This window comes from Vombatus ursinus, unplaced genomic scaffold (assembly GCF_900497805.2).
Source record: "Vombatus ursinus unplaced genomic scaffold, bare-nosed wombat genome assembly UNPS02014799.1, whole genome shotgun sequence".
Classification (NCBI taxonomy): Eukaryota; Metazoa; Chordata; class Mammalia; order Diprotodontia; family Vombatidae; genus Vombatus; species Vombatus ursinus.
Genome location: NW_020954577.1, coordinates 49,772,309 through 49,783,398, shown reverse-complemented (window position 1 = coordinate 49,783,398; position 11,090 = coordinate 49,772,309). Strand labels below are relative to the sequence as shown.

The following is an 11,090-nucleotide window of genomic DNA, read 5'->3' as shown; positions in this document are numbered from 1 at the left end:
ATCTAGGGGCATGTCAGAAGAGACCGAACAAGAGTCTACTCTGGGAGGCCTTTCCTGGGTGACTAGAGAAAGCTCCATTGTGGACCAAGAGGAAATCTCCTGTAGACGGTCTATATAGTCCTCTTCGTGAAAGGGCAGACCAGGGATTACCTATAGTTTAGGCATGAAAGACTAAAGCCCATTCAAGCTGAAAGGTTTATTTTCCTCTTTAACACCCTATAATCCACAGTGTGATATATTCCTTTATTACTAATTATTTGGAGATGGTACTAGTTTGAACTGCACCAGTAGAAAAATGCTTTTTCTGATATGAAATACTACGCTGTCTTCTCTGAAAGAATACCCACCATGAGGCATGGGAAAAGAAGAAAAAAAAATCAAAATCTTGGCGTGCTGTTTTGAAATGAGCCCATGGAAAACTTAACAACCTATAAGTAAGTGTGACCAGAAGCTTCCTATATGTTTATAGTTCAGGGGATACTGTCATTCTTCCTACTGTAAAGAATTTGGGCCCTGGAATTTAGGTTGTTTTCTCCTTTTACAGGGAAGACCCATCAATGCCCCTCTGTTGCAGGGTTAGGTTAAATATAAAGACAACGAGTGTCAGGGCTTTTAAAAGTTAAGTTACCTCTTATAAAATGATCCAAATGAAGAGGGATCAAGAAAAAATTACTCGTTGATAAAATGACCAGACAACTGGATCATCCTCTGTTCTTTGCTCTGAGCCATTTAAATGGAAGGCAGGAGGAAGCAAAGGAGCAGAGACAGACAGAGAGATGGGGAGGGGAAGAGAGAGAGAAAGAGAGAGAGAGACAGACAGACAGACAGAGAGAGAGAGACAGACAGAGAGATGGGGAGGGGAAGAGAGACAGAGAGAGAGAGAGAGACAGAGAGAGAAGGGGGGGAGAGAGAGGAGAGAGAGGAGAGAGAGGGGGAGAAGGAGAGACAGAGAAGGGGAGAGGGAGGGAGGGAGAGAGAGAGAGAGAAGGAGGGAGGGAGGGAGGGAAAGAGAGAGGGAGAGAGAGAGAGAGATCCCCTAAAATAATCTGAAAATGATATTGACTGAATTTAGAATTTTTAAAAGTCATAGAACTTTGTTGATCTAGGTATCCACAAAAGAGACCATCTTAACCTCTAATTCAGTTTAAAGACTACTGCTACCCAGAGAAGACAGTAACATTTGTAACCAATATTTCAGAGAAAGCAGGTGAACTGTTGGTTAGTTTGTAGAAACAGATATCAGGCTAAGTCCTGTTTGTCAGTCAGTTTTCCTCAACCCTAAATACCCACGACTTTCTAGATAACTAGCTATTCATAGGGGTCTCTACACACTTCCTCTGATTAGGCCACTAGAATATGGCAAGGTCCCTTCACTTCCCTTTCTGTTTGTTATTTCGGCCACCAAGAAATCATTCAACTAGATTAATCAAAGGACACTAAAATGAATCCTTGAGTTAATGTTTTCTAAAAATGAAGGCAGAAGTCTGGGTAACAAAACAAAGAACTAAGATTTTACACACACACACACACACACACACACACACACACAACCTTCATAAAGAAAAAAGGGGGGGGGAATCCCAAACAAAATCTCCATTTCTCAAGCTGTAGAGACATTTGAATTTCGATGATCAGATCAGAGGGTCACACAATATAACTTATATGATTCAGGTTTTCCCCAACCAACAAAAGGAACTGGTCTGGACCAAACAGATTTAGGATTTGCCTAGAAACTTTGCTTTTCTTTAATTTTTGTTTCCTAAGCTGCTGAATGGATGTTCACTGTCAAAATGTAAACTCCATACAATAAAGTTTGGCGTGGTTTTTAAACCCCCTGAATCCCAAGTCCCCTTCAGGAGAACTGAAAATGCCTCTCAAGTGATTGCTTGTAGGAAGCTATCCAGATCCTAAATGAGGAGAGCATTAAGAAAGACAATATTTGATTTGTTGTTTTTTTTTTTTTTTTGCTTAATTCCAGAGACCAGCTGGAGAAGTCAGGCTGAACTCCACTGTGCCTTTGGAAGGGACTTTGGGGTTATTTGCTGACTATGTTGCTCCCAGAATCTAGCCAAGCACACCACCTCGAGATGAGGTCACATTACAATAAAGTTCACGAGGTTTTGCCCTGAAGAATATGGTGAGCTAGAGAGGGAGGCTAGTGAATGTAGGTGAAGGAAGGGATCAAATAGAAAAATACAATCCTTTTTCCACTAAAGAATGAGCCGCTGGTGCCATTTTGGAAATGGTTGTTTTCAAAATCATAGATTATGTAAATTGTCCGTGATCAAACAGAGTGAGGGGCTGACAAAAGAAAGGCGGAAATCTCCTACTGACAAACGACTCATTTCTTCCCTAAATTCCCCTTTATGGAGTGTCAGGAAAAACAAACCCAAGAGCCCTGAAAGACTTTTAAGTTAGACATTGAAGATTGCATTATTTCCCCCAAAACTCCAGAGCCAAGGTTTTAATGGGTGGAGTTATGGGAGGTGGGAGGGAGAGGTGCTATTTTTTCTAATTGCTAACTAGATAGACAGTTCTATCACCTTTTCAGAGCAAAAAGCACTGAAATAGTAACTCTAGAAAGAGAGAGAAAGAGAAATGAAAAAATAAAGAGAAAGAGAGAAAGGAAGGAAGGGAAGGAGAAGAAAAGAAAAGAAAGACGGATTCTTTTACCCTTTTCATTCAGCTCTGGAAATTCAAAGACCAGAGTGAAATCCGGCCATAAAGTTTATTGCTGAGTAATCACAGGCTGGTGAGAACAGCCCCACTGAAATAAGAAGAATGTAGAGGCAAACAGGCAGTTGAGGCCTAGCTCCCTCAGTTGGGGGTCGGGGGTTGGGGGAGAAGGAAGGATACTATCTCAAAGGCCAGAACTCTTGGCGTTTATACTTCCAGGGATGCTCAATCTATTGTCTTGTCTATAACATGATTTCCAGTCTCTACAATCCAAGTCTGTTGAGTGGCCCTGTAGTGGTGAAAAGTGCCTTTTAAATTGCCTCCTAGTCAGTATCCTGGACCAGAATATTACAGAAGCTGGTAGGGTAAGGACCCCTTGGATTCAGACCTTGCCAAACGGGAAGGATATTCCAATAGTCTCCCCCATACACACAAACACATCCCAGTGAGACAAGAAAGCAGTAACCAGCTGGCTTGGGAAGTCAACACTGTCCCTCCTAGCCCTTCATACTGGAGCAGAGTACCCTAGCCCAGACTCCTTTCCAAGTCTGCAGCCTGAACCCTCCTGGTTCAGAACCCTCAGGATCCAGGCTGCCAGTCCCCACTCACCCATCATCAGAAGGGCTCAGAGAAGATTTAGCCAGATACAGGACAAGGGCTTCCTGAAAGTCTGCTTTTCAGACATCCCGCCCCACAAATATACATACACTATACACATATGCACATTCTCACACACACACAAAATCATCTTTTTGCAAACTGAAGAGACCAGACTCAGAGAACAGCGGAAGTCATTAACATCTGCGGTAGTCCACGTAATTAAAGTTAGGCCTCAAAATCAATCTCTGACAAAGTCACTTATCATGGTTTACTTGGATGGGACTGGTAAAATTTTCATAGCTTGCTGTTAGCACTTCTTGTTTGGGAAGGGAAGCAAGTTTGCTGGCAGATTCATAGTCTGGGTGAACTGTTCTACTTTTTTGAATTCAGGGGCAACCCTTAGGATTATTGAACCAGAGAGACAGAGACAGAGACAGAGGAACTGAAAGACAGTTAGTTCACTGTACAAATAAACTGTAAGGGACTCACGAGTCAAACTTACCTTAACTTGCTAGGAGCCATTTTTCAGAGAGTTTTGAGAATTCGTGGTTTGGGCACTTCTGCCCCTAAAATTGACCATTTGAATGACCAGGTGCCACATGTAGCCTGTAAAAGAGTCCAATGAAGTCCAGCGTCAGTGAGATTATATGTTATGTGGTATATAATGTTGGATGTCAACTCCCCAAAACCATAAAACTTACTTTAATGGCACCACGTGACTTTCTATAGCCAGTGAGCCTATCTGTCTGTGCTATGGATGATTTTACGATCTAATTCATAGACAAAACCCTATTCATTTGGCACCCAAATGTCATATAGCCGGAACTGGGGCTTATAAAGTTTACTGTTTTATAACTTTTAAAGGAAGCCATCAATGTAAGCACTCAGTAAATGTGCAAATCTTTAGTTGCTCTTGGAAGCTCAGAAGAGTTAACCAATCGAGCTAGGATGGGGGTAAGTAACATTACATTTGTAGCGAATTAATTGTAGCAAAAGGAATCCTATCTGTTAAGGGTAAAGTGGGGGAAGGTGGTGATAGGATCTGGCTGTGGCTAAGAGGGTTTGAGGTTGGGATCCTGGAAATACCAGTATCTCCAACTAGTTGAAAGCAAAAAGCAGTTTAAGAATGAAGTAGAGATGTCGTGAAGCCAAGTAGGGCACTTTAACAAAGGACATGATTTCTTTCTTTTTTTTCTCTTTCCTATCTTTTTTTTTCCTTTTCTTTTCCTTTTTCCCAAATAGCAAACATTTGGATAAATGAAAGGCAGGCTGTGTGACAGGGGCTTCTGCCCTGCAATTTCTACCTCTCATTCAGGAGGTACTCAGTGGAAAGTTTCAGTGGCAGAGAGCTCACTGGCGGGTACACTCTAGCTATCTCCTTTGCACCAGCGGGCCCTAGCTGGCCAGGTATTCCGCTGACCCTGGGGCTCACTGCAGACCCTGAGTCTCAGAGTCTGGGGAGGGGGAGAGGTAAAGAGAAAGGACAAGCTCGCCATTTGGTACAAACCAGCTCACGAGAACTTACAATAGAAAGTTTATTTTTTGTTTCCAGTCAGGTTTTTTTTCTTTAAAAACAAATACAAAAAAAAAAAAAGAGCTTATCACAGTTTGCTTTAAACAGCCAGACTTGGACTATATTTGTAACTTTGTTCACAAAAACAGACACCACTGAAGCTGCGCGTATAAGAAGCCACTTTTTTAGGAGTTCGTGCAAAGAGTTGTACAAAGGCACAGCAAAACAGACACTGCTTCGAGTCACACTTGCCGTCACAGATTCACTATTCACTACACGTTTAAGAAGTTAAGTTGTATCTCATCAAGTCACCTCTACAACAGCATTAGTTAGTTACACAGGGAGTATAGGTAGTTAGAATAAAAATATTTTTAACAGCTTGGAGCTATTCAGACAGGGACACTTCCACGCACATGCACAGTTAAAGAGACGGATTGAGTGCAACACACGACATTGGCACTAAACAAGGTTGGGGGGGGAGTCTCTCTCTTTTTTTGTGGTTTTGTTCTTTTTCTCTTTTTTACAGTTACTTCAAGTAACACAGCTCGCTTTATATAAATAAGTTAAAACATCTATTTTTTTTTTCAAGACAAAGCCATTCAGGACAAAGAAATATACAGAAAGCAGATCTACTTATACACTTAAACAGGCTATGTAATAATGCTCATAAACAGGCTCATGATTAAAAGGTGGGTGCGGGGGGTGACAAGGACAGTATTTCTTCACAGAAGTAACACGAGGAAGTTTCAGAAAGTCACCTTTAGTACTGACACTAAGCGCAGGTTCCACTAATACTGCTCAGTACTTTTAAACTCTGGGATTATTAGGGGCGAAAAGCTCCTCCCGCCGCGGCCATACTCATACTTTTAAGCTTATTATCTTTTTTCCATTTCATTCTCCTGTTTTGGAACCAGATCTTAATTTGTCTCTCCGAGAGGCAAAGAGCATGTGCTATTTCAATTCTTCTTCTGCGGGTCAGGTATCTATTGAAGTGAAATTCCTTTTCCAACTCTAGGGTCTGGTAGCGGGTGTATGCAGTCCGAGCCCTTTTGCCTTCTGGTCCTCCTATGTTGTCTGCAACAGAAAAGTCACTGGTTTTAAAACTCCGCAGTGATTTGCCCGCAAGGTCCTGAGCAGCCCACTAGAGCAGCGGGACCGTTAGACTGTACGATTGTTATTTTTCAGTGTGGGGGGACAAGCTCAACAAGTCCTCTCTCCACTTCTCTTCTTCCCCCCCCCCCAATTTCCTCCTCCTTTCCTTTCTGGAGAGAAAACAATACGGTTTGGCGACGGGCGAACAATCAGCAGATGTAAGGCTTGGAGCTGTAGCTTTTTTTCCCCCTCTGCCGCCTGCTTTCTGCCTCCCCACCCCAGGAAGCTAGTTTCCCAGAGGCACAGCCCTCCCTGCTTTCATAAGATTCACTTTTACGATGCCCTGAAAGCCCCCTAATAATGGCCATTTTACGATAGGAAAAGTGGCCCCCGGGTCATCCTTCCTCAAAGTTACAGGGAAGAACGAATCCACCCCCCCCCCCCCCCAGCCTGCCCTCTGTTCCAACGTGCACGCCCGGGGTTCTTTCTCTTCCCCAACCCATGCCTACTCTCCGATTCTCCCACCCACCCCCCATCTTCATAACCTTGCGAGCTCCTGCCCTTATTATTTCCTAAACTCCTTTTTTTTGGGGGGGGGTAATAATTAGTAACGCTGTTTCCCCAGGATAGCCCTGCTAATAAATTATCCTCCGTGACAAGCACCTATTCACTTCGCTCATTCCCAATATCTACCTCTCTGCCCCCTCAGCTGTTTGAGTTGGGAGTGAGGAAGAAAGGTTGCGGGATTTCTTTCGCCTCCCCCTTTCCCCCTTGCCTTGCCTCTTTCCTTCTTTCTTTCTTTTTCATGTTTCTTTTATGCCTTAACTTGCCTTGCAAAGCGGCCATTTGATTTACCCCATTTCCAAGCACAGCGGAACTGAGCGAACTAGATGTACGGAAAGAGAGAGATTCAGACGAGAAAGATAGGGAGAGGAAAGAGAGAGACAGAGAGAGGAAGAGAATGGCAGAGAGAGAACGATAGGGAGGGAGATGGAGAAGAGAGACAGGGCAGTGAAAAACAGAGCTCGTGGCAATCGCGGTGAGACAGAGAGAGAGAGAGAGAGAGAGAGAGAGAGAGAGAGAGAGAGAGAAACCCCAAGGTTAGCTTTACCATGACTTATGTGCAGCTTCCTCATCCAGGGGTAGATCTGTGGCTGGGCTGGCTGGGCTGGACTTTGGTCGCTCTGGGCACTCGCCTGCTCGCTGCTCGCTGGGGTGTCATCCTCAGTCCCAGACGAGGTGCCAACCCCTTCTCTGCTTATGTGAGTGCTGCTGGAATTGGACGATGTGCTCGTGGAGTTAGCTAGCGAGTTTTTCACCCCGTGATGACTCTCGCTGACAGGCGAAGCGGCCACGGCGGTGCAGGGCAGAGGGTCAGGTGGAGGCGAGTGAGACGACGTGGCAGGTTGGTTATACCTGGGCTCCGTGGACGCCGAGGTGGCATTGGCGGGGTAACTGCGGGCTCTCTCATTGGTACCAAAGTGGCTGGAAGCTGAGCGCCCAACGCTGAGATCCATGCCATTGTAACCATAGCCGTACCTGCTGGGATGCATGCTCGCTGAATCCCTGTATTGCTCGCTCACGGAACTGTGATCTCCATAATTATGTAACGGGTAGTCCGGGCCATTTGGATAGCGACCGCAAAATGAGTTTACAAAATAAGAGCTCATTTGTTTTTTGATATGTGTGCTTGATTTGTGGCTCTTGGTCGTTTTGTGCGTCTATAGCACCCTTGCACAATTTATGATGAATTATGGAAATGACTGGGACATGTACTTGGTTCCCTCCTACGTAGGCACCCAAATATGGGGTACGACTTCAAATCACGTGCTTTTGTTGTCCAGTCGTAAATCCTGCCTGATGACCTCTAGAGGTAAACTCGTGCACTAATGGGGGAGTTGGGTGGATGCTGGAGGCTCGGCGCGCGCGCCCCGGGCGCGTTCCCGCCGCCAGCTCCTGGCTTTCAGTCGGACTCTTGCGCCACCCTCTGGAGATAAACTAGATCTTCACCCTGCCGACCAGGGTCCGCAGGGCTGGGGTCGAATTGAGGTTACAGCCCATTATAGCAAAATTATTGCATTTCCCTCGCCGTTCCATTAGTATGTACCAATGGTAAGGACTATCAGCTGCAGATCACCAAACTAGCGATAATGCAAAAGACTGGGGGAAATTGTTTACTTTTATTATTTCGCATTCACTTGCTTTTCTTTTTCCTTTCTTCCCCTCTAATTGTTGGTGTGGGTTGCTTTTTTTGTTTTTTTTTTTTTAAGTTGGATTTTTTTTTTTTTTTTGTCCTGCTGTCAGGTCAGAATTCTGCAAAAAACCAAAAATCACCTCTTTTTTTAGGGTGATGTACATTGAACCAATTGGAGAAATAAATCTCCCCCCTACCCCAGCAGCTGCAATCAAAGACCTCTTTTCTGTAGGCGCATAAGGGACACTACCCTGCCGATTTTAAATGACAAACATCTAGTAAAGATAGGTTTTGTGTTGAGTTTTCCGAGGCGAGGTCAAATTCCGTACAGTTTTATAGTCCCAGTGGATTTTTTCCCCCTCACAAGTAAATATGATTTTCATAGATAGCTATTCCAATCGCTTTAAGGACTAAGCTCAGAGAAAATCTTCGTATTCCAGCTTCCCGGTCTGGCCAGCCGTGAAAGCAGAGGGGTTTCCTGCTGCATACGCCTGTGCCCAGGCTTGGCTCCCCGAAAATGCAGAAGCAAAGATGGGACGATGCAGAGATAGCTTGACCGACCTGCTTTGAGAATCCTGCTCAAATGAGAACAAATTCAAGGAGAGCCAGAATGGAAGCATTTCAGGGCAGGTCGGTCTGTAGCCTTTATTTCCCTGGGCTTAGAAATTCGAAAGTAAATGACAAAGGTAGCAGAGAGATAAGGGACTGTCTGAACCAAGCCTGTGAGCCACTTGGAAATGCGGAAAGCTCAGGCCAATGTGCCACCTAATAAAAACTGCCTCCCTCTTACTGACATAAAAAGGGGAGAGGAAGCAAGCCCGGTCTTATGGAACTGCAGCTGGGACTCCCTGTGGCACCGCACCCTCAGAAAGATCGGGCTTCTCCCGAGCCTGCAAAGTTCAGTGTCCAGATTTGCTTGCCCTCCTAGAAAGGTTGCTTTTCTTCCCGTTAGGGTTAGCCGATTTCATTTGGGAACACTAGTTTTATAGCTCCTTCTGGGCGATTCTTTGTTTCCTGAAAGTTCTTCCCTTGCCCATTGCTGCCTGAGGCGAAAGGACTCTTGGAGGTCTTTTTGGGGGGAGGGGGTGCGGGGGACCCCAACTGTCTTTTCCTCCTTTGTTCAGCAGATTTATTGGTTTAGGTCTTATTGCATTGTTGCCTAGTGCCGTAAAACTTTTTGTAGACCCCGCTGGACAGCCAGCTCCCAAACACCGTAGGGAGGAGACGACCCCGACCGTAAATGGGATTCTGAAAGGGCTGAAACCTCGGATTGGTGCTTTCCCCCTCCAAATCAGCTCACAGTTCAGATGCTAAACCATGCAACTCTTCGCTTCTGCAGCAAATAACAGCTACTAGAAGACACTCGGACAACCCGAGATGCTCAACAGAAACCAGGGTCCTTTCTGGGGGTGGGGCGCCTGGTTAACCGGCTTTACAGGAGAAGGAAAAGAGGGGCTATGTACACAACAGACTTCTAAATGACTCCTATTTTTTTTCTTCTAAGAAATACACAGTTGATTGCAAATATATAGCCTCTCCTCCAGTTTTAGAAAACAACAGACTGTGAATACTTAGGGCAGAAATAGTGTTGGCAGAATGAGAACACAAGGGGGAAAGCCGCTAAGAAGGGGGAAGGCCTGGGAACTTTTCTGATGCATTCGTTATTCTACTCCCCCTGCCTTTTCCTCTGTTTCTTCGCTGCTGGGCTGTGTGGAATTTATGAGTTTGTTCTCTTTTTTCCATTTCATTCTCCTGTTTTGGAACCATATTTTGATCTGTCGTTCTGTGAGGCAGAGCGCGTTGGCAATCTCAATCCGGCGCCTTCGCGTCAGGTATCGGTTAAAATGGAATTCCTTTTCCAATTCGAGGGTTTGGTATCTCGTGTAAGTTTGCCTTCCCCTTCGGCCATGGGTGCCGTACACAGTACCTGGGAGAAGGAAATATTAAGGGAGTTGACTTGAAAAAAGGTTCTAGGGTTTCAGGAAGAAAGAGCAAGGCATATTCTAAGCTAGCCCCTCTAGTCTCTCCTAGCGAGGCAAGCCAAGCACACCCGGCTATTTTTGCCTTTGTTAATTCTGCAGTGATCAAGATGGCTAAACAGGTCAGTGTTATTTGTCTTAGGCAGGGATGGCCTTCTAACTTACAATTATTGCATTGTGTTTTTTCGTATCTATGAAGGAAATTCATTACTGCCCCATTATTACTGGGGGCTGGAGAGAGGGAGCCATACTAATCTCACCATATAGAGAGATAGAACCATACAGTGATGTGTGTGTGTGTGGGCACAAACATCTGTGTAGATATCAGTGAAACTAAGCCATCATAGGGAAGCCAAATTGTAAGTAATAAAAATACTCAGCTTTCACAGCTCCTCGGTGATTCTTCCAAAACCACCTTGCATGAAAGAGAATGGAGCATGCCCCCTTTAAAGATAAATGGATTTTTTTTAAAGGCACAAGACCTAAGTTTCCAAATCTGCTTTAATCCTTCTGTCTTGCTCTAAGAGACCTTCTGTTAGTGGAGCTTCATGAAAACAGAGGAAATAAGGGTGGAGGGAGGGTAGGCTTTCTGGAGTTTCTGGAAATTAATGACCTTGAAGGCAAATAGGGTCTTTAAGGTATCCTCCACCTTAATTAAGCCCACCTTGCTGAGGAGCTGAAGGGCTTCCAGGCCCTTCCAGGGTCTCAGAAGTTAGCTATTCAGGTAATAGTTTCTAAAAGAGGGGAAGAGGAAGGAGGAGGGACAAATTCTGAAGCTGGAGAACTGGGTCCTCCAACTGCTTTAGGGTGTCAGTAGAAGGGAGTAGATTGGGCAGCTCCATCTATCTTTGCATCTCCAGGGCACATAGGAGAGGGGGGTTTGGTGTGGAGGGAGATTGATCATTAATGATGTGTGTGTAGAATGCTGGTCCACCGTGGCTCGAGAACTTCACACGAGGATGTAACATGCTCTCTCGCTCTCTCTCTTTTCTCTCTCTCTCTCTCTCTCTCTCTCTCTCTCTCTCTCTCTCTCTCT

General features: G+C 44.9%; 2 protein-coding genes across 4 annotated transcripts in view; both read right to left on the bottom strand.

Moving 5' to 3' along the window:
* Positions 1 to 3,812: 3,812 nt before the first annotated feature.
* LOC114050299 (homeobox protein Hox-A5) lies at positions 3,813 to 7,780 on the bottom strand. Of its 2 annotated transcripts, XR_003569982.1 has the most exons (3): positions 6,993 to 7,780; positions 5,548 to 5,863; positions 3,813 to 3,882 (listed from the first exon to the last, which is right to left on the bottom strand). XR_003569982.1 is itself a non-coding variant. In XM_027871919.1 (2 exons), exons 1-2 carry the CDS (start codon positions 7,549 to 7,551, stop codon positions 5,613 to 5,615), a joined length of 810 nt encoding a protein of 269 aa, XP_027727720.1. In that variant the 5' UTR covers positions 7,552 to 7,780; the 3' UTR covers positions 4,848 to 5,612. The 2 variants fall into 2 exon arrangements, 1 of the variants encoding a protein (XP_027727720.1); XM_027871919.1 differs by lacking the exon at positions 3,813 to 3,882 and having other exon boundaries at positions 4,848 to 5,863.
* Positions 7,781 to 8,187: 407 nt separating this feature from the next.
* The window catches only part of LOC114050300 (homeobox protein Hox-A6), a 4,841-nt gene continuing 1,938 nt past the window's right edge, over positions 8,188 to 11,090 (bottom strand). For both annotated transcript variants that reach the window (XM_027871921.1, XM_027871920.1), the window contains one exon: positions 8,188 to 10,002. In XM_027871921.1, the coding sequence (XP_027727722.1) occupies positions 9,737 to 10,002 (266 nt within the window). In that variant the 3' untranslated portion in view covers positions 8,188 to 9,736. The remainder of the gene's footprint in view (positions 10,003 to 11,090) is intronic.